Raw genomic sequence first — 20,575 nt, forward strand, 5'->3', positions numbered from 1 at the left:
GTTTGATTTGTAGTCTAGCGCTTTCTAAGATGCATGTGTGTTCATATCTTCTTTTTTTTTTTTACTTGAGAATCATGTTTAGATGGTTTAGAAGAGAAGTGACAGGCTTTCTCATATGTAAAACTATAAATATGCACATTTTTGTCCCCAATAGATTGCAATATCTGCAAACAAACTTCAATTCCCAGAGATGCAGTGGTGCAGGTGGGCAGGCGACTGGACGTCTCGCCTCCAGACGCAGGTAGACAGGGGTGTGTCTGTTTGCATTTGACTCAGTGTTTCACAGAAAGCAAAGGACGTGGCAGAAGAAATGAGTCAATGTTGAGTTAATGCTGTGTGACAAGGTCAACTCACTTTGTTTGGGCAGTATGGAGATTTCTTGATATGTGATTTTTAGTGCTAGATTACAGAAAAGGCCTGTCTTCAGAGAACTGATTGCAGATATGGTGAAAATAGCACTGGAGCTGTGACTTTTGTACCCTGAATGAATCATTTTGGGGTCTGTGGGTCACGATCTGTGAGTATTTATTGCAGAAATGCAGTCCACAGGGCAGGAGGATGAAGACCGCTGTGACTTTCTGTTCAAGATCATCCTGATTGGCGACAGTAATGTGGGAAAGACCTGCGTCATCCACAGCTTCAAGTCTGGGCTGTTCAGTGACAGCCAGCACAACACTATTGGAGTGGACTTCACCGTTCGCACAATAGACATCGATGGCAAGAGAGTGAAGGTGAGCTCACATATTGTAAAAAAAGTGTTTTGGGGCCATTAAATTCAGTAAAGAACTCTTCTTATAAAGGCTGTATAGGTTTAAAAAATAAAAATAAATTATATATATATATATATATATATATATATATATATATATATATTAGTAATTAAGGTATTATAAAAAAATGTTTTTTCATAGGAGAAATAAATAATTATATATATTTCTTAAAGATATACAATCATTATTATTAAATGAAATAAAAATAAAAATTTTATATATATATGTGTATGTAGGTATTTATTACTGTGAAATAATAAAGTAAATGTAAACTATTAAATGAGTACATAACATATATTACTTTTATAAATAATATATATATAAAGAAATTATATATATATATATATATATATATATATATATATATATATATATAATGTGGCTATTAATTTCATTAAGAAATATTTCTTAATTTTATTATTAATAAAAATAAATAAACAATTAAATGAATACAAATAATGCATTGTTATATTTTGATAGGGTCAATATATGGATACAATTATATAAACAATATATTTTGTGTGTGTGTAATTAAAACAATGCATTAAATAATATTTTATTTATTGATAGTATTAATAAGTATATATTTTTATTTAACATACTGATATTTTTCTATCAAAATAGAATAATACAAATAAATATATATATTGTGTGTAATTAAATCAATACATAAAATAATGCATTTTATTTATTGATAATAATAGTATTAATAAGTATATAATATTATTAAACATACACAAATATTTTTCTGTAAAAATAGAATCACAAACAGAAGAAATAAAGTCAATATAGAGGTATACAATAGCAGTTCAGATCGTTTCTGTCCATTCTTCAGTCTTGGATGAATTTGATGTGAAATGTTTGATTTCATATTGACATTTGACCTTTGACTGCAGACCTTTTGACTGTATCTTGGCAAATATGAGCACAGTTTGAGACCGTGTTGAGATCTCTTCAGTAGATATGTTAGATTACTGGGGTCTTTTTCTCAGGAGCCTCCACTGAGTCTCACTGCTGTCTAGAAGAGACACCTGAGATTTTACAGAGATGTATTTGTGTGTTTTTGTATTTGTGATGGTGTCTCTGTGGATCTGTGTGATGTTCTTGAGATCAGATGCAGGTCTGGGACACGGCGGGACAGGAGCGTTTCCGCACCATCACACAGAGTTACTACCGAAGCGCTCACGGCGCCATGATCGCGTACGATCTGACCCGACGGCCCACCTTTGAGTCTCTGCCGCACTGGATACAGGGTGTGGAGCAGTACGGAGCCGCCAGCGTCGTCTTCGTTCTGATAGGTCAGAGCTGCTAGTCCCAAACTTTTTTTTGTCAGCCAGCTGAACCCCTTTGACATAAAATATTTACTTGAACTACCCCTGAGCTTTTAAAAGAAAATTCAATAATTTAAGACATTCACATGTGCACAGTTGTCTGATTTTGATTAACGATCACATGATATGCTGGTAAATTTATTATGATTATTATAAAAATATATACATAATAATCGGCGGACAAAGTACACAACTCCATTACTTGAGTGAAAGTACAGATACTGCTGGTCAAATATTACTCCATTACAAGTAAAAGTTGTAAAGACAGATTTTTACTTATGTAAAAGTACAGAAGTACTTGCTTTTAAAAGTACTTAAGTACCAAAAGTAAATTTCCTTTTTTATGTCAATGCACTGTTTTTTTTTATTGTTGTACGTAATACTTGCAATACCTCTAAAGCAACTTACAATACATTAGACCTACTGAATACACTGACTAGCTTGTAGTATCTTTGGAATAAAGAGCTGTTAGAATGTTAAAAACCTATGGGGGAAAATGAAATATGTAACACCGCTACCCACCCCCACAAAAGCAGGATAGCAGTGAACTCACACAGCTCTGGCAGTGTGTGCACATCTGTGTAGCCATTCATCCACATTTGAACAGAGTGGACAGTGAAATTGCTGTAAATACAGAGTAATGAGTAAGAAAAAAAAAAATCAAACCTGCTTTAAAACCCAGCAACAAAACTGTAGCTGTATAACAAAAAAACAACAAAAAAAGCAAAACAGCAAGACTTATTTGACATCAAAACCAAAATTTTAAAAATGCTCTCTAATCACTTTTGCGGTACTTTGATAGTCACACACATAGCGGTCTGTGCAGTGCTGCTTCAAGTCCAACACCTATTGTGTTTTATTAGGAGACGCACAGCAGTTCTTCTGTGGCTTTATAGGTAATATTTTCACTTACATAATTTAGCAAAATCAGGCAACATTGTGTCTAATATATATCACAATATTAACTTCTTATTATTGAACTTTTGTAAATAAATATGTGTTCAAAAAATGCTGGGAAATCACTTCATGTAGCCCTACAAGAGTGATTACTGATAAACTGTCTGAAAAAAAAAGAAAGTCACGTTTTAGAGAAGAAAAAAATCACCCATTGACTTTCAAAGCTGCTACATAGTAACGAGTTTCTATTTTGAGGACCTTGATAGAAATGTAGTGGAGTGAAAAGTACAGTATTTTTCTTTCAAATGTAGTGAAGTTAAAGCCATAAGTTTCCAGAAAAAAATAATACTCAAGTAAATGTACTTAGTTTCTGTCCGCCTCTATATTATATAAATATTTAGTTTTATTTCATCTTCAGTATTTAATTTTCTTCCAAAAAGAGTTAACATATAAATAAATGAATTAAATCCATAAATTCTATTACTAAAAAAAAATAACATTTTTATATATTTCGATTTAAATTAAGTTTAAATTTTATAAGAGAAAAATATGTAAATAATTATATAATAAAGACTATATAATGTATTGTTGTGGCAGAAAAAATGACTCTCACCGCTTAAGAGACAAACCCACTCAATTGTCTTTTCCCAAGTTTTATTCTTTGCAAAGAAGGTCAGACAGTCATACAGAAACACAAGTTGCTGCAGAGTGCAACAGACCTTTATATCTCTTCCCTAGCCTTCAAGGTTACATCTCTTAACAGCTGTACTTTTCCATACATGGTAAGAAAGTCAAAAACACATTCTACTATATCATACTTCTAAAGCTCTAGCCCTCATATTTAGGGCCATGATAACCTTCTAGGTCATGGACAGGCGTCTTTGGATCTCCCAGTTGTTCCCCCCGAGCCCCGTTTAGGCCTGAACGCACCCCTTGTCACCCATACATCTTATTCTTCAGGCCCCAAACCATATCTCACTTTGACTTCACAGCAGTTCTAAATAAAGCAGGCACTACACAATGTTCTGTATGCATATAAAATCAATAAAAATAATTTTTTTCTTCCATAATTTCCCCCTTTTTATCATTCATTGATAACTATTCATTACAATGTGGAAAACTCTTACTCATTTACCAAAATTAAATGTATAGTTTCTCACAAAATAATAATAAAGCAAATTTAAGTTATTACATCACATTAATACTCTTCATCTCTGATCACTCTCTTAAATTTGTGAAGTAAGGAAAACACGCTAAGGCTGTTTTTGTAGGGACAGACCCCAATATACGCAAGCAAAAATAATATAGATATAGATGGGCTAACCACTGGGCCCTATTGTCTTCTTAACTCATTTAACGTATTTCACTATAGCTTCCACTACTGGTCGTGTCTCCATCAACCGTTTGCGTCATCAAGATAAGCATGCATTTTAACCATTTTATGCAATACACTAGACTTCACCAGTCTCTGTACTGAGCTGGAAACAAACTGAAAAATACATGGTAAGCACGACAACACCAGTAATCCTGCCGCCACAATTGGCAACACAGTATTACACAGCCAGTATCCTCATCCTCCCCACAGGTTTACTAACCATTCAAGCCATAAATTATTTGCTCATTCAGGCCCCTTTATGGCCATTCTCATGTGAGTAATGATGTTGATGTTCTCACTGTAATCTGGAATATGGAAACAACATGACGTTGCCAACAATTTACGGACTCCTCCCCTTTCAGATGTTAACATATCCAAGACTAATCAATTCTGAATAACTGCATCTCTAATCTGTTTCATGTCATCATTAACCATTGTCAGAGCATTCTTGGTGCTATTGGCTATGGCTAACACAGTCCATGCTAACCCATTAATTTGATTTATGCTGTTATGGTTTCGTTTTATTTTGGGGTTTTTTCCTGTTGTCGTTCTTTTTTGATTTATAGGTTACCAGATAAGGATCTACACCTGTTACCAATTCGGGACTGTATTTAAGGTGTCTGGCCTTTGTTGGAAGGAGAGCTTTTTTCCTTGTCCTGCAGTTGAGCTCAGGAGATGGACCTTCACTTTGTTAATTGTTTGAATCTTTATTGTTGTTCATTTATTATCTTTAACATTTAAACTGTCCCTGGACTTAAATAAATATTTTCTGCTTTAATATAGCGTACTTTTGGACTTCAGACCCTTTTTGTTGTTGTTTCCTCGAGTCGGATGTAACGATTGGGGGCTCGTCCGGGAGCAAAATTTAAGGAATTAACGGACCAATTATTCTACTATCGAGAAAGAGGCTTTAGCTTTGATTTGGGCTCTGCAACATTTTGAGGTTTATGTGTCTTGTGGGAATATGCCAACTGTGCTATACACAGACCATAACCCCCTTACTTTTCTTCACTCTTTGCAGAGTCCTAATCAGCGTCTTATTAGGTGGTCCCTTTTCTTACAGCCTTACTCTTTGGAGATTCGTCATGTGAAAGGCGCAGACAATGTCTTAGCTGATGCATTGTCTCGTGCCCCATGTGGTTGAGAAGATTCTTAACCCTTCTCTCCTCTTTTGTTTCCTGTTATTGGTTTTCAATTCCTTAAATTTTGCTTTTTCCAGGCACCGGGAGATTGCTGGTTTTGAATCCAGGATGGGTGTGAAGAGGGTGGCAAGTTGTAATGGTCTAATGATTTTGTGATAACTCCGGTAAGGTTGGGGTTGTTTTCTTGAAATTAATTTTGGGTATATTTGGGTTTTGGAAATTGTATAAGGTAGAGTTTCTAAAGAGAATCTCTCCCTTTTAAGTGGAGAGGTGTTATGGTTTCGTTTTATTTTGGGGTTTTTTCCTGTTGTCCTTCTTTTTTTGTTTTATAGGTTACCAGATAAGGATCTACACCTGTTACCAATTCGGGACTGTATTTAAGGTGTCTGGCCTTTGTTGGAAGGAGAGCTTTTTTCCTTGTCCTGCAGTTGAGACAGGAGATGGACCTTCACTTTGTTAATTGTTTGTTTCTTTATTGTTGTTCATTTATTATCTTTGTCATTTAAACCCCTGGACTTAAATAAATATTTTCTGCTTTAATTTAGCGTACTTTTGGACTTCATCCTCGGTCTTCTCCTCTTCTCTATATCAACTGTAGCCATCAGCACCTTGGTCATTTGTTGTGGTATCAAACAGCTGGTTTCTTTTATAGTTGCAGCAGTCAATGGGGCAGCTTTCCAAGAGTGAGACATTTGCAGACAAAGCCAGCAACTCGTGTTTATCTCTAGTTCCTTCTTTTGTAACCGAGCCAGAGCACATGCCTTGTTCCCTTGGCACTTTGTCATGGCCCCTTTCGATGCTCCTTCGTTCCCCATCCATGCTATTTCTCTCCCTCAAACCAATCCTTTTCATATTGATCTTGTTACGTTACGACATGTAACGTGCAATGTAAATTGTCAGGCAACATAATTTCTGTCAAATGGCTTAGTTCGATTCTTAGTCGGCTCACACGTCATCTGAGCCCAATCATTGTTTATTATGCTCCATTCATATGCCCACTGAGGCTCTGCTTGCAGACAGCACAATTGCTCCACCTCTGTCACTCTGACACCCAAGGAGTCTGCAACGAGCGTTAAATTTAGTTTACACATCAAATCTCGACCCATAATGGGTGCAAGGCATGCTGGTGAATAAATTAATGCATGTTTCAGCACTCGGCCCCCCTCTGTTTCGTAATTTAAGGGCACTGTAAATCTTTCAAAAATGTTATGCCTAGATGCAGAGATAGACTCATTCGTTTTGTTAGTTAATGACGGTTTTGACATGGCAAGTCACATGGTCGTAAAGAAGACCTCGTCGCCCCAGAATCTGCTATAAACGGAACTATTACCCCCTCCACCAGCATGTGTATTTAGGCATGTTTAAAAATCCTTCACTTTCGTACATCATTAAACATTTATCAGAAATTGCATTATTCAAATCAGAAACACAAAGAAATGAAAGCTTTTTCTTCATTGCAGAGAGCAGTATGTACGTCAGTGTATGTGTGTGGTTAAAAAAATGTTCACTTCCCTGCTCCTTCCTCGCTTTAGTCTGCTTCCTGATTTTTCTGGTTTTCTGGTCATTCCCAGGTCCAATGACCATCTTTCTTACACAGTTTGCATTTGGTACATTTTCTGGTCACATGATCCTCAGCTCCACAGACCCAGCAGCCCCGTTTCTTAGAGTTTCCTTCAGCCCAGTTCGAGTATCTTCCACCTCATCCTTTTCCTCTTCCCCCTCCTGTCTACTGAGGTCGGGGCACAGAAGAACCCCCAGGCCTCGATAAGGCTTGCACTAAGGCCAGCTGTAATTTTCTGTCCGTCTTGACTTTAGTCTTTTCCTTCTTCGCAGCTTGCTGTTCTTCTGCGTGCAAAGCGTGTGCTAAAACAGCAGATAATCGTCCATTCTTCCATTCAATGTAGCTGGATTTCACTGCTTGCGCAATTTCTGGTCTCAGTCCATTCAGGAACCAGCTCCGTAAATGACACTCCCGGGTGTCAGGTTGATTTCCTCTGTCGTCGGGCTCTATTAAACTGCTGTGTTTGTTGAATATCTCATAGAGTCGATGGTAATAATCCTGAACAGACTCTTCTCTGCTCTGGCAGCAGTTGGCAATCTTTGCTGTGTCCACACGTGCTGGGAACGCAACAGCTGTCAGGTACTCCACATTAGCCCTGTGTTCCCAGTCACTGTGTTCTCTCCGACAATCTTCCCTTTGCAGCTTTCCACTCACTTTATGCCAGCTCGAAGCCCCCAGTTTCACTGCCAGCAGCCTTCTCAGCTCGTGCACGGTGGGGCTGAACTCCTGGCAGAACGAGACCAGTTCAGCAGAGGATTTGTCACCTGCTTCATCAGGGCTTGGCAAATGGGCCATTGCTTCTTTCATATCATTCACAGTCCATGGTTTAAAAACCATCGTTGGATAGTGATGATACGGTGGTAGTGCATGTGCAGAGACAGAAACATCAGAGGGGTTAGTAGGTTTATGTGGTGCAGTTACTTTTTCTTCACATTTTTCTTTTCCCTTCTCATTTCTATATGCCAATTCTTTCTGCATTGCTTCTTTCCCTCTTGTCTGCCTCCTCTATCCACCAATTCACCGTCTGCTCACATTTCCCACACATGTTTCACACAACACCCTTTCTGCTTTTTGCTTCCCTCTTCAACTGATTCCTTCTCACCATTCAATCTTGTGACACTCAGCATTCCCTCTCTTGGAAAATCATGATACGTGATTAACTCCCCTATATCTTGCATGCATCTTTGGCCATGTAATTTTCTCATTTGACAAAAAACCGATGTATCATATTTGGCAAAATTGCTCTGGGTCTTCCCCATATCAGCTGCTTCTTTCTCTGTGGATTTCTTTTCGGCGCCTAGATAATCTGTTGGACGTCTTCCCGCACTCCGATTAATCACCCACACAGTTTCAATTTCTCCCTAGAAACGTATTGACTGTGCTGTATTCGCCCACGTGATCTCAATTTCCTTCCGAAATGTCTTAATCACGCTGCTTTACCACAGAGTCAGACCAGCCACTATGGTTTATCCCCTTTTCTTAATTCCAATCCTAATTTGAAAACTAATTTTCTAGAAGATTTGTATTTTAGTAGCGCTTTTTTTTTTTTTTTTTTGGTGAATTTATGTTATATGAATAATGATGCTCTGTCTTTGTTTTTAGGGTGACCTTTTAACATGCTGTCAAGGGTCTACAGATTAAAAATAGGCTTTTTGGCTAATTCTGGCACATTTACAGTTATGTTTATTAATGTGCATTGCCCCTGTAAACAAATAAACTTAAACTTAAACACTACACAATGTTCCATAAGCATACAGCGGGTAAAATAAGTATTGAACACGTCACCATTTTTCTCAGTAAATATATTTCTAAAGGTGCTGTTGACTTGAGATTTTCACCAGATGTCGGTAACAACCCAAGTAATCTATACATACAAAGAAATTAAGTTATGTGTAATAAAATGGAATGACATAGAGAAAAAGTATTGAACACATGAAGAAAGGGAGGTGCAAAAAGGCATGGAAAGCAAAGACACCAGCTGAAATCTATCAGTAATTAGAAACCAATCCTGCCCTTTGTCAGTGGAAATTAGTATTAGCTGGTTCAGTCCCAACACCTGCAGTACCTGGATGATGAAGATGAAGCAAGGGTGGACATTTCAGCAAGACAATGATCCCAAACACAGCCAAGTAAACTCTCAATTGGTTTCAGAGAAAGAAAATAAAGCTGCTAGAATGGCCAGCCAATCACCTGACTTGAATCCAATAGAAAACAAGAACTAAAGATCAGATTTCATAGAAGAGGCCACAGAACCTTCCAGATTTGAAGACCACGTGGAAGAATGGACCAAAATCACACCTGAGCAATGCGTGAGACTAGTTTCTCCTACAGGAGGCATCTTGAAGCTGTCATTACCAGCAAACACTTTTGTACGAAGTGTTAAATAAATTTCAGCAGTTCAATACTTTTTCCCCGTGACATTCCATTTTATTACACATAACTTAATTTCTAATTTTGTAACTAAATTTTGTTTTCTTTGTATGTAATAGATTACTTGGGTTGTCACCGACATCTGGTGAAAATTTTGTGTCAACAGCACCTTTAGAAATATATTTACTGGGAAAATTGGTGACGTGTTCAATACTTATTTTACCCGCTGTATAAAATCAATAAAAATTCATTTTTTTCTTCCACAGTATTTAAAAAAAAATCCAGCTTTTTATACATTTGGCTTTTTGACTTCCAATTGCATAATAATAATAAGCGTTTTATTATATTTTATAGGATATACAGGTGCTGGTCATATAATTAGAATATCATCAAAAAGTTGATTTATTTCACTAATTCCATTCAAAAAGTGAAACTTGTATATTATATTCATTCATTACACACAGACTGATATATTTCAAATGTTTATTTCTTTTAATTTTGATGATTAGAGCTTACAGCTCATGAAAGTCAAAAATCAGTATCTCAAAATATTAGAATATTACTTAAGACCAATACAAAGAAAGGATTTTTAGAAATCTTGGCCAACTGAAAAGTATGAACATGAAAAGTATGAGCATGTACAGCACTCAATACTTAGTTGGGGCTCCTTTGCCTGAATTACTGCAGCAATGCGGCGTGGCATGGAGTCGATCAGTCTGTGGCACTGCTCAGGTGTTATGAGAGCCCAGGTTGCTCTGATAGTGGCCTTCAGCTCTTCTGCATTGTTGGGTCTGGTGTCTCTCATCTTCCTCTTGACAATACCCCACAGATTCTCTCTGGGGTTCAGGTCAGGCGAGTTTGTTGGCCAATCAAGCACAGTAACACTATGTTCATTGAACCAGCTTTTGGTACCTTTGGCAGTGTGGGCAGGTGCCAAGTCCTGCTGGAAAATGAAATCAGCATCTCCATAAAGCTTGTCAACAGAAGGAAGCATGAAGTGCTCTAAAATTTCCTGGTAGATGGCTGCGTTGACTGTGAACATCAGAAAACACAGTGGACCGACACCAGCAGATGACATGGCAGCCCAAATCATCACTGACTGTGGAAACTTCACACTGGACTTCAAGCAACATGGATTCTGTGCCTCCACTCTTCCTCCAGACTCTGGGACCTTGATTTCCAAATGAAATGTAAAATTTACTTTCATCTGAAAAGAGGACTTTGGACCACTGAGCAACAGTCCAGTTCTTTTTCTCCACAGCCCAGGTAAGATGCTTCTGACGTTGTCTCTGGTTCAGAAGTGGCTTGGTAGCCCTTTTCCTGAAGACGTCTGAGCGTGGTGACTCTTGATGCACTGACTCCAGCTTCAGTTCTCTCCTTGTGAAGCTCTCACAAGTGTTTGAATCGGCTTTGCTTGACTGTATTCTCAAGCTTGCGGTCATCCCTGTTGCTTGTGCACCTTTTCCTACCCAAATTCTTCCTTCCAGTCAACTTTGCATTTAATATGCTTTGATACAGCACTCTGTAAACAGCCACACCTTTCAGTAATGACCCTCTGTGACTTATCCTCTTTGTGGAGGGTGTCAATGTTCGTCTTCTGGATCATTGCCAAGTCAGCAGTCTTCTCCATTATTGTGGTTTGAAAGAACAAGAGTTACCCAGAATTTATACTGTAGGGATGGTCATTTATTCAAACTCAAATGTAAATATTCTAATATTTTGAGATACTTAAAAGAAATAAACATTTGAAATATATCAGTCTGTGTGTAATGAATGAATATAATATACAAGTTTCACTTTTTGAATGGAATTAGTGAAATAAATCAACTTTTTGATGATATTCTAATTATATGACCAGCACCTGTATATATATATGTGACCCTGGATCCCAAAACCAGTCATAAGTGTCAGTTTTTGAGATTCAAAGAGGTCATGGACCCTGAGATTCATACATCATCTGAATAAATAAGCTTTCCTTTGATGCATGGTTTGTTAGGATAGAACAATATTTGGCTGAGATACAACTATTTGAAAATCAGGAATCTGAGGGTGCAAAAAAATCTAAATATTGAGAAAATCGCCTTTAAAGTCATCCAAATGAAGTTAGCAATGCATATTACTAATCAAAAATTAAGTGTTGATATATTTACAGTAGGAAATGTACAAAATATCTTCATGGAACATGATCTTTACTTAATATCCAGATTTTTGGCATAAAAGAAAAATCAATCATTTTGACTACATATAATGTATTTTTGGCTATTGCTACAAATATACCCCAGCGACTTAAGACTGGTTTTGTGGTCCAGGGTCACACACACACACACACACACACACACACACACACATACATATATATATATATATTCTTGTCCAATTTTTCTTTGCAGTGTCTTTTTTGCAATTTCTATCATTGGTTATTTGAATCAAATCTTTGAAAACTACTCAGGATAGATGCTTGAGGCTTTTACCAGCAAACAAACTCGAGATTCATGATATATTTTCCGTCCTGCAGGTAATAAGTGTGACCTGGAGGCGCAGCGGCAGGTGCTGTTTGAGGACGCGTGCACGCTAGCGGAGCGGACGGGCGCGCTGGCGGCACTCGAGACCTCCGCCAAACAGCATCACAACATCGAAGAAGCGTTCGAACTGATGGCACGGGAACTCGTAATGAGACACGGAGGAATAGTCCATCAGGACAGCCAATCAGATTCACCCACTGTTTTCCTGCACTCAGACTCTCATCCAATAGAAGGAGAACACCTGGAGAAGAGGTCATGTGACTGCTGACTGAATTTTCTAAATTTTCATCATGTTAATAATCAGTGCCCAGGTGCACATATTGGTGAACTACTTTCCACTTTATTATTAACGCAAGTCAGCACTTAACTTCAAAAGTGCGGTGTTTTGAGCAGTGAGTGGATTCCAACGCCTCTGATTGGCCACTGCGTTCCAGAAATCAACATATATTTCTGTGATTGGCTAAACTGCTCAACGCTGCAAAAACACGTTGTAATTAGAAACCTTTGACGCTTTGCTGAGCTCAAACGCAAATATGGTGCGCTAAATATTGTGGGTGTGGTGTAAAAACAAATCAGACATTTCAGAAAATGTGAAATGCATTTAATGAATTAACTCTGTGAACATGTATACAAGTACAATATTACGGATTACCTCTTGAGGGACATTTATTCTGCAGTAGGTTCTGTACAGTACAATAAAATGCATAAAACGTTACAAACATTAAGTCAATAAATGCATTCTTTGTTCTTTTGTAACACTTAATATATTTGAAGGACTAGATATGAATTGAGGATTTCGTGTGTTAAATTTTTAAACAAACCAAGTATAATCATGCGGCTTGTTACTGCTCAGCTTTGTCCTCCAGTCAGTTCACACAGAATGCGTTAAAAAAAAAAGCTAGACAGAGCAATTGCAAATGTAATACACAGTTGTAAAAGTTGAACTATTTTTACCTTGAATTATGTCTGAAAATACAGTACTACATGATGCCGAAAAACACCCGACTTGTGTACATAAGACAATTACAAAACAGCGCAAACAAAACGCAAGTATACGAACTGTGTGAACGGCGCTTAAGAGGTACTGTGTTATACAGCAAACCAAAGTGTTCACATTTACACAAACTAACTGAGGCGTATGTGAACTTTAATAGCAAATATTTCAGAGAACGCACACATTTCCACCTATTGGAGGAAAAAAAATGAACTTCCTCCTGTCAGTGGCATCGTGTTGTTTCTTCATTAACTAGTATGGCTTCATGGATGAACGTCTTTCCTTGCTGCAAGCGTTTAACCTTGTGCTTGTGAAAATATCACGCTGAATCTCTTTCAATGCTCTGTTTGAGCTCATAACAATTTACCCATAAGCCACTTGAGGTCCCAAATGGTGCACTTGATTTCAGCTTGTCTAGAACGTAAACATCATTCTGCGAAACTCATTCATTCATTAACTGCTACATTTCAAATCTCACAAGAGTTTTTGCAGAATAAGGGTTACTGCTTAGAAAATATTGAAGGCGTGATTTGGGACCAGGTGTAACACTATTAACCGACATGGCATCTATACTGGAAGTGTCAAAGTGCATCATCGCAACAAACACCAACCAGGTCAACAGCAGACTGGAGTAACAGTAAAGTGGATGAAAAACACTGTATCTAAAGTTTGGCATATTTTTAATAAAACCCCATTAGCATAAAAATTTAATTTATGTAACTGCATAAAAATACAATTAATTGAAGCCCGTTTCTGCTTTAGCATCAAAAAAAGGTAATTGCGACTTTTGTTTCTTCCAATTGCTGTTGCTTGTAATTGCAACTTCACAACGCATCTTTATTTCTTATTTTTGTGGGCGAAATCCAGTAATTTCTGTATGAATATACATGATTAGGATTTTCAGATGAGGTCTAAAGAGTTCCTCATACAGATTTTGCAACAAGGTCAAGTTGGTCACACAGATTTGCTTTCCTGACCAAGAGAAAGATTTTAAAACACAAAAAAAAAAAAAAAATTGGCCAAAATATATATATTTACTGAAATATGTTTCAAAATCTATTTATGTAAATATATTTTCTACCAATACATTTTTGGCGATTTTGTATATTTTTGAAAATATATTTTAAATGTATAAATTCAGTGCATTTAAAAATATTTTTGACCTCTATATATTTCAGTCCAAGAAAATGCATTCACATAGGTCACATTTAAAGCAAAACTTGATTTGTTATCTGTAACACGTGCAAACATATAACACATTTGAATAAACTTTAGCAAGGAAAAATTTAAAATGCTCCAAAAAATGCAATATATAAAAATATTATTAAATCATTATGAATCTACCTTTTGATCCACATTTGTATTTAGCTTATGTAGGCTACTGTAAGATTGGAAATGTATTTTATTGCCCCTGAAATACATTTATAAATAAACTAAATATATTTTCTATTTCAAAAATATATTTCATTGAGCTTCACTGTTTGCAACATATATTTAGCATATATTGCCTCAGTGAATTGTATGTTTGTGCAGTTACGTAAAAGTCTATTTTTAGCTGTTGCGAGAGGGCAAGTGACAAAAAAAATATTACACGCTTGAGTATTTAACTAATAAAATTCAATGCAATTCATTAACATATATGATATTTGTAAGTAAAATCATTTCAGACGGACAGGAAAAATAAAGTGGCTCAAAAATATAAAAGCATGTAAAAGCTTAAAAGCATGTAAAAAATCAAAACGCAACAAACAAAAATACAAAATGCCATGGACACTTCTTGTGTGGACAGGAATTATAATGGGGATTGATTTAGTTTCAACAAGTCGTGACTAGGGCTGCAAAACGATTAATCGCGATTAATCGATTCAAAATAAAAGTTTATGTTTACATACTATATGTGTGTGTACTGTGTATATTTAAATGCACACATGTATATATTAAGGAAAAATATGTTCGATTTATATGTAAAATTCATATTTATATATAATACAAATTATATGCAAGTGTTTACATACAAATATTTTTTAAAATATATACATGTGTGTGTGTGTGTATTTATATTTATACACACACATATAGTATGTAAACATACACTTTTATTTTGAATCGATTGATCGCGACTAATTGTTTGGCAGCCCTAGTCGTGACGCATCGCATGCAGACGTGGTGTAATAAACGATGGTTTACTGCAGTGACCGACCCTCCAGCTGGAAGACCAGCTCCACTCCATCCCGAACGTCATGCACCATGAAGGAGGGCTGCGTCAGACTGGGGTCGAAGCGGAAGTCCCGGTGACCGTGGAAGATCTGCTGCTCTGTGACCGTCTGCTCGGGGTCCGAGGGCAGGTCCTTGTGGTCGTGGTTGTAGACTCCCGTGCAGACCAGGATGGAGCTGCAGCCTTCGGGCAGACGGTGATCGAACGAGCCTCCCACCATCACCCGTCCTGAACCTTTGGCATCGTCGGACACTTCACACTGCAGGTCTCCGGGCACCTGGCTGCCTGAGCCGCCCTGCGCCTGTGCTTGAGCACGGGTGCGATGCATCGCTTTGAGGTAGCGGTTGTACAGGTTTGCACCGTAAATATCAGCCATCGGGTTGTCACTAAGAGAGAGATGCACATGCATCAGACATTTTGACCAAAATCTTCAATATTTAGATAGATTTTTAATGTTTCTGAAAAAAAGTGTTTTCTGCTCACCAAGGCTGCATTTATTTGATGAAAAATACAGTAAAACAATATTATTGTGAAATATTATTACAATTTAAAATATCAGTTTTTTTATTTGAATATATTGTAAAATGTAATTTATTCTTGTGATGCTAAGCTGAATTTTCAGCATCATTACTCCAGTCTTCAGTGTCACATGATCCTTCAGAAATCATTTTAATATGCTGATTTGCTGTCCAAGAAAAATGTATTCATATTATTTACATTGAAATCTGTTTTTGCCGCTTAGTGTTTTTGTGGAAACTGTGAAACACTATCATTCAAAAATTTGGGGTTAGTAGGAGGTAGGTTTTTTATTTATTCATTTTTTAAGAAAGAAAATAATACTTTTATTCAGCAAGGATGCATTAAATTGATTAAAAGTGGCAGTAAAGTATTTTTTATTATGTTACAAAAGATTTCTATTTCAAATAAATGCTGTTCTTTGGAACTTTCTATTCAACAAATATTCTAAAAAATGTTTCTTCAGCACTGAATCATCATCTTAGAATGATTTCTGAAGGATCGTGTGACTGGAGTAATGATGCTGAAAATTCAGCTTTGCATTACAGGAATAAATTACATTTTAAAATATATATCTAAAAAAACAAAACAGATATTTTAAATTGTAATAATATTTAACAATATTATTGTTTTTACCATATTTTCCACCAAATAAATGCAGCCTCTGACTTTTTTCAAAAACATAAACAAATTAGCGCTGTCAAACGATTAATCGCATCCAAAATAAAAGTTTTAGTTTACATAATATATGTGCACTGTGTATATTTATTATGTATATATAAATACAAACACATGCATGTATATATTTAAGAAAAGTGTTGTTTATATATTAAATATTTATATATAATATAATAATGTAAATATTTTCAAAATATATACTGTATATGTGTGTATTTATATATACATAATATATTTGTGTGTACTGTGTTTATTTATTATGTAAACAAACACTTTTATTTTGGATGCGATTAATCGCTATTAATCGTTTGACAGCACTACCAAAAAAACATAATTATTCTAAACTTCTGACCAGTAGCATATGCAATGAGCTCAAGGTCAAGGATTTTGACCATTCAATCTTCAAAACATCAAATTATTGACTCACCCAATGGCGTAAAGTCTCTCGACCGGTCGGGTCCAGCCCAGTTTCTCTGCCTGTTTTCTAACGAGCAGTTCGGCGTAGTTGTAAGTCACAACACTGGGCTTCCCGATCAGAGCCTCGTACTTCAGCTCACAGCCTGTTATCTTCTTATAGATGCTCTCCAGACACACGAGGAACATGCCGTGTCCAAATCTAACGACAAACAAACATCAGTCCTTGTTATTTTGTAATTTAATGCTAGATTTAACCACCATTTAGCCATTAGATTTAAAAAAACTAATCTTCCTGACACTGACCGAGGGTTTTTGGCTTCGGCCATCCACAGCAGATCCATGTTGCAAGCCAGCACGGGGATATGTGGGTAATGCAGTGATGTCACAGGGTTTCCTGGCCTCCCATTGGTCAAGAGCACATCAGTGATTAGTTGTAAGTTGGTCTCCCACCTGATAGGCTCGCCAAACAGGACGACAGCTGTAAAGTGACAGTAATTACAGATAAGAATGGACGCAGATTTCCAGAACAAAAAGTGAAAGCAGTGGAATGAAACTTACCATCTATTGGTGGCAATTTCTTAGATGGGGGAATCTGGGGAAGTACATTATATAGTCAGGGCTTAATGGTTAAGATTAGGAATCTGTTCAAATAGTAATAGTGACACTTACATATTCAAATATCATTGTTTCTACTCACCAGGTCTTTGGGTCTGCGATTGTGATCCACTACATCTAGGAGAGGATTCGCCTCCCTCAGCATGTCAATGGTCACAACGTTCTTGAAACCTACACTGGAGTTTATTTTGTCAAGGACAATTAAAAACAAAAACCAACAAACAAACAAAACTATATATATATATATATATATATATACACTGTATGTATATATGTACTGTGTATATATATACACACACACACACATAAATTTTAATAATAATTTATTACTAATATATATATATATATACACACACACACACACACACACACACTTATTTTAGAATTATATATTAAAATTATTATTAAAAATATACATTAAAATCTATATTTTCAATATATAAATTCATAAATTATATATTTTATTATATATATACTGTAATCTTTATTTAAAAACAAAATTCTATTTATAACTAAAGTATTATAGTAATTATAGAAATCTCTGAATATAATTTAATATTTTTATGAAATTAAAATATTAAAATATATTTGATTAATTTTAATTTGATTTTAGTAAATAACTATTATAGTAGTATATTAATTATTAAATTATATATATATATATATATATATATATATATATGTGTAATAATTCTTATTACAATAATTATATTTATAACTATATATAACTATATATATATATATATATATATATATATATATAACATATTCATTATAATTATAGTAATTATATATAATTTAAATATTAAAATAATTATAGTTATAATTATTACAATATTTTAATAATAATAAATGACAATAATTATTAAGCAATAAATAAATTACATAAATTATATTACATATTACTTATAAATTACTTAATTACATATTACTTAATAAATTACATGAATTATTTTATATAAATTCTAATAATATAATATAGATTTTATTTTTATAATTATAATTATTTATAACTATTATATAATTATGGTCCTCAAAATCAAGGTAAAGAAGGATACTTGTGTGCCACTTCCACCACGGGTCCCTGTCCGGACACCAGCACACACAGGTCATGGAACTGAGTGAAAACCCGCAGAGGACTGTGGGACAGCACCACCTGGTCTGGTGACACCTGTGTGGAGAAATCAAACCGTCCCGTCTTACTCTCGGACACATGTTATGTGTAAACTACCAACAGTGCAGCCTGGAGGGTGTGAATATTTGTGGTTACACCTGTCGTCAGGTGTCTCACCTCGACCTCCAGAAGGTGAGACAGTTGCTCGGCCTTGGTTTCTCGCAGAGAGTTTCCTGCATTTGTCACAAACACCACAGGAACCCTGTATTTTCCATCACCGTCCACCAGGTTCCTGAAACACTGTTTGGCTGCAGGGATGGGCGTCCGTCCGCGTACCAGCACCCCGTCAATGTCAAACAGAAGCCCAAACAAGCTGCGCTCCTGTTCACACACATCCTCAAAACAAAATTAATTGCAAGTTTTTATTAGTTAGTTAGCACTTATATGTGACCCTAGAGCACAAAACCAGTCATATAAGCAGCACGGGTATATTTGTAGCAAGTCAACAACACATTGTATGGGTCAAAATTATCGATTTTTCTTTTATGCCAAAAATCATTAGGATATTAAGTAAAGATCATGTTCCATGAAGATATTTTGTAAATTTCCTACCGTAAATATATCAAAACTTCATTTTTGATTAGTAAAAAACTGACCCTTATGACTGGTTTATCAAAAAAAAGAGACCAACTGTACACATCTGTTAACCTCAGTTTTCCTAGAGGTTAAATGTCTTGATCAAGGTCACAATGGTGATAGTTTGAGTAGGGATTTGAACCTACAACCTTCAAGTTACAGATCAAATTCAGGCCCAAACTGAACCATGACGCCATACCACCCCCCAATGACAAAGCATTTATTCCCACTTGAAGACTGTTTTCACATATCCTGCAAAAGGAAAGTGAAACCTTGAGTACATCCCCTCGCATTTGCTGTGCTATTTAGGGGGAAACATCCAACAAATCCAGGTGAAAGTTCATGTAAATCGATTGCAAAAGTTCGGTTCTCTTGCCAGATGTCAAGGGCTGTGTGTCAAAACCTAGTATGCTGCTTACCTGGGCATCATTTTTGAGTATCAGAGGCTTTTAGACACTTTTTATTCATTATTTGCATTTTTGAGAATCAGAGGTGCATTTTTGTTGCTTTTCGTTTCATTAAAATGTAATTAAAAGTATTTCTGTGTGTGTGTATATATAATATTTGATAATATATTGTGCATAATATTTAATAAATATTATAATATTATTATAATATTACATATAAAATAATGCTTTATATATATAGACATGTCTATTGATCTAGTACTGTATTTATTATATATAATTATTTTTTTATTTTGCATACACAAATTTATATAAATAGCCATATAATATATATTTAAAAAGAAAGAAGAAATATATATAACATTTTATATAGAATATTTTATATCATTTTATATGTATGTATACACATAGAAATAATTATAATATCATACATTATAATAGTTTATAACTGTATATACACGATTATAATATAATATGTGCATTTTCGGACCGATGCTGTCTAGATAGGCAGCTCACAACGTTTTGAAACACAACCCGAAACTGACCCGAAACTCATGAAAACAAAACAACATAAGCCTAAGCGCACATAACATAACAGTACTCGTCTTGCTGTGGTTTGGGGTGTTTGTTGTCTCATTATTATTACTGAGGATTAAATTATGAACGATAATAATAATAATGAGCGTGAACTCACTGTGCTGTAGCGGCGCTGCGTCTGCGCAGAAACAGCTGCATTAGTGACTTTCCTGCTCAATTTCACGCCTCTCCACCCGATTCTAAACATATTCAAGCGGGAAAAGATCTCTGCCATGGTTTTCTTCGAAATAAATGAAGAAGCAAGATAGTGCTACTACTTTGACCTGAGCATGACTCCTCCTGCGCTGCTAAACATTAGCTTACATGCTATCAGCAGCTGTCAAACATGTTTTTCTAGCTCTAAAGGCCACGTAGGAGACCCGTGTATGGCTTATCTAAATCAATCCCCGTGCGGTGTGTGTGTGTGTGTGTCAGCAGG

At 35.8% G+C, this 20,575-nt stretch overlaps 2 protein-coding genes across 3 annotated transcripts; one reads left to right on the forward strand and one right to left on the reverse strand.

The window, feature by feature from the left end:
- The first annotated feature begins 171 nt into the window (after positions 1–171).
- LOC131534240 (ras-related protein Rab-19) lies at positions 172–12,724 on the forward strand. The gene is made up of 4 exons (XM_058766995.1): positions 172–241; positions 543–731; positions 1,885–2,068; positions 11,962–12,724. Exons 1-4 carry the CDS (start codon positions 191–193, stop codon positions 12,234–12,236), a joined length of 699 nt encoding a protein of 232 aa, XP_058622978.1. The 5' UTR covers positions 172–190; the 3' UTR covers positions 12,237–12,724.
- hdhd5 (haloacid dehalogenase like hydrolase domain containing 5) lies at positions 12,555–20,557 on the reverse strand. 2 transcript variants are annotated; one of them, XM_058766994.1, is made up of 8 exons: positions 20,255–20,557; positions 18,695–18,898; positions 18,462–18,574; positions 17,486–17,579; positions 17,347–17,380; positions 17,092–17,266; positions 16,799–16,987; positions 12,555–15,563 (listed from the first exon to the last, which is right to left on the reverse strand). In XM_058766994.1, the coding sequence occupies exons 1-8, from the start codon at positions 20,369–20,371 to the stop codon at positions 15,146–15,148; spliced, it is 1,344 nt and encodes a 447-aa protein (XP_058622977.1). In that variant the 5' UTR covers positions 20,372–20,557; the 3' UTR covers positions 12,555–15,145. The 2 variants fall into 2 exon arrangements, with proteins under 2 accessions (XP_058622977.1, XP_058622976.1); XM_058766993.1 differs by having other exon boundaries at positions 18,695–18,913; positions 20,255–20,555.
- Positions 20,558–20,575: the final 18 nt, after the last annotated feature.

Source organism: Onychostoma macrolepis, chromosome 25, assembly GCF_012432095.1.
Source record: "Onychostoma macrolepis isolate SWU-2019 chromosome 25, ASM1243209v1, whole genome shotgun sequence".
Classification (NCBI taxonomy): Eukaryota; Metazoa; Chordata; class Actinopteri; order Cypriniformes; family Cyprinidae; genus Onychostoma; species Onychostoma macrolepis.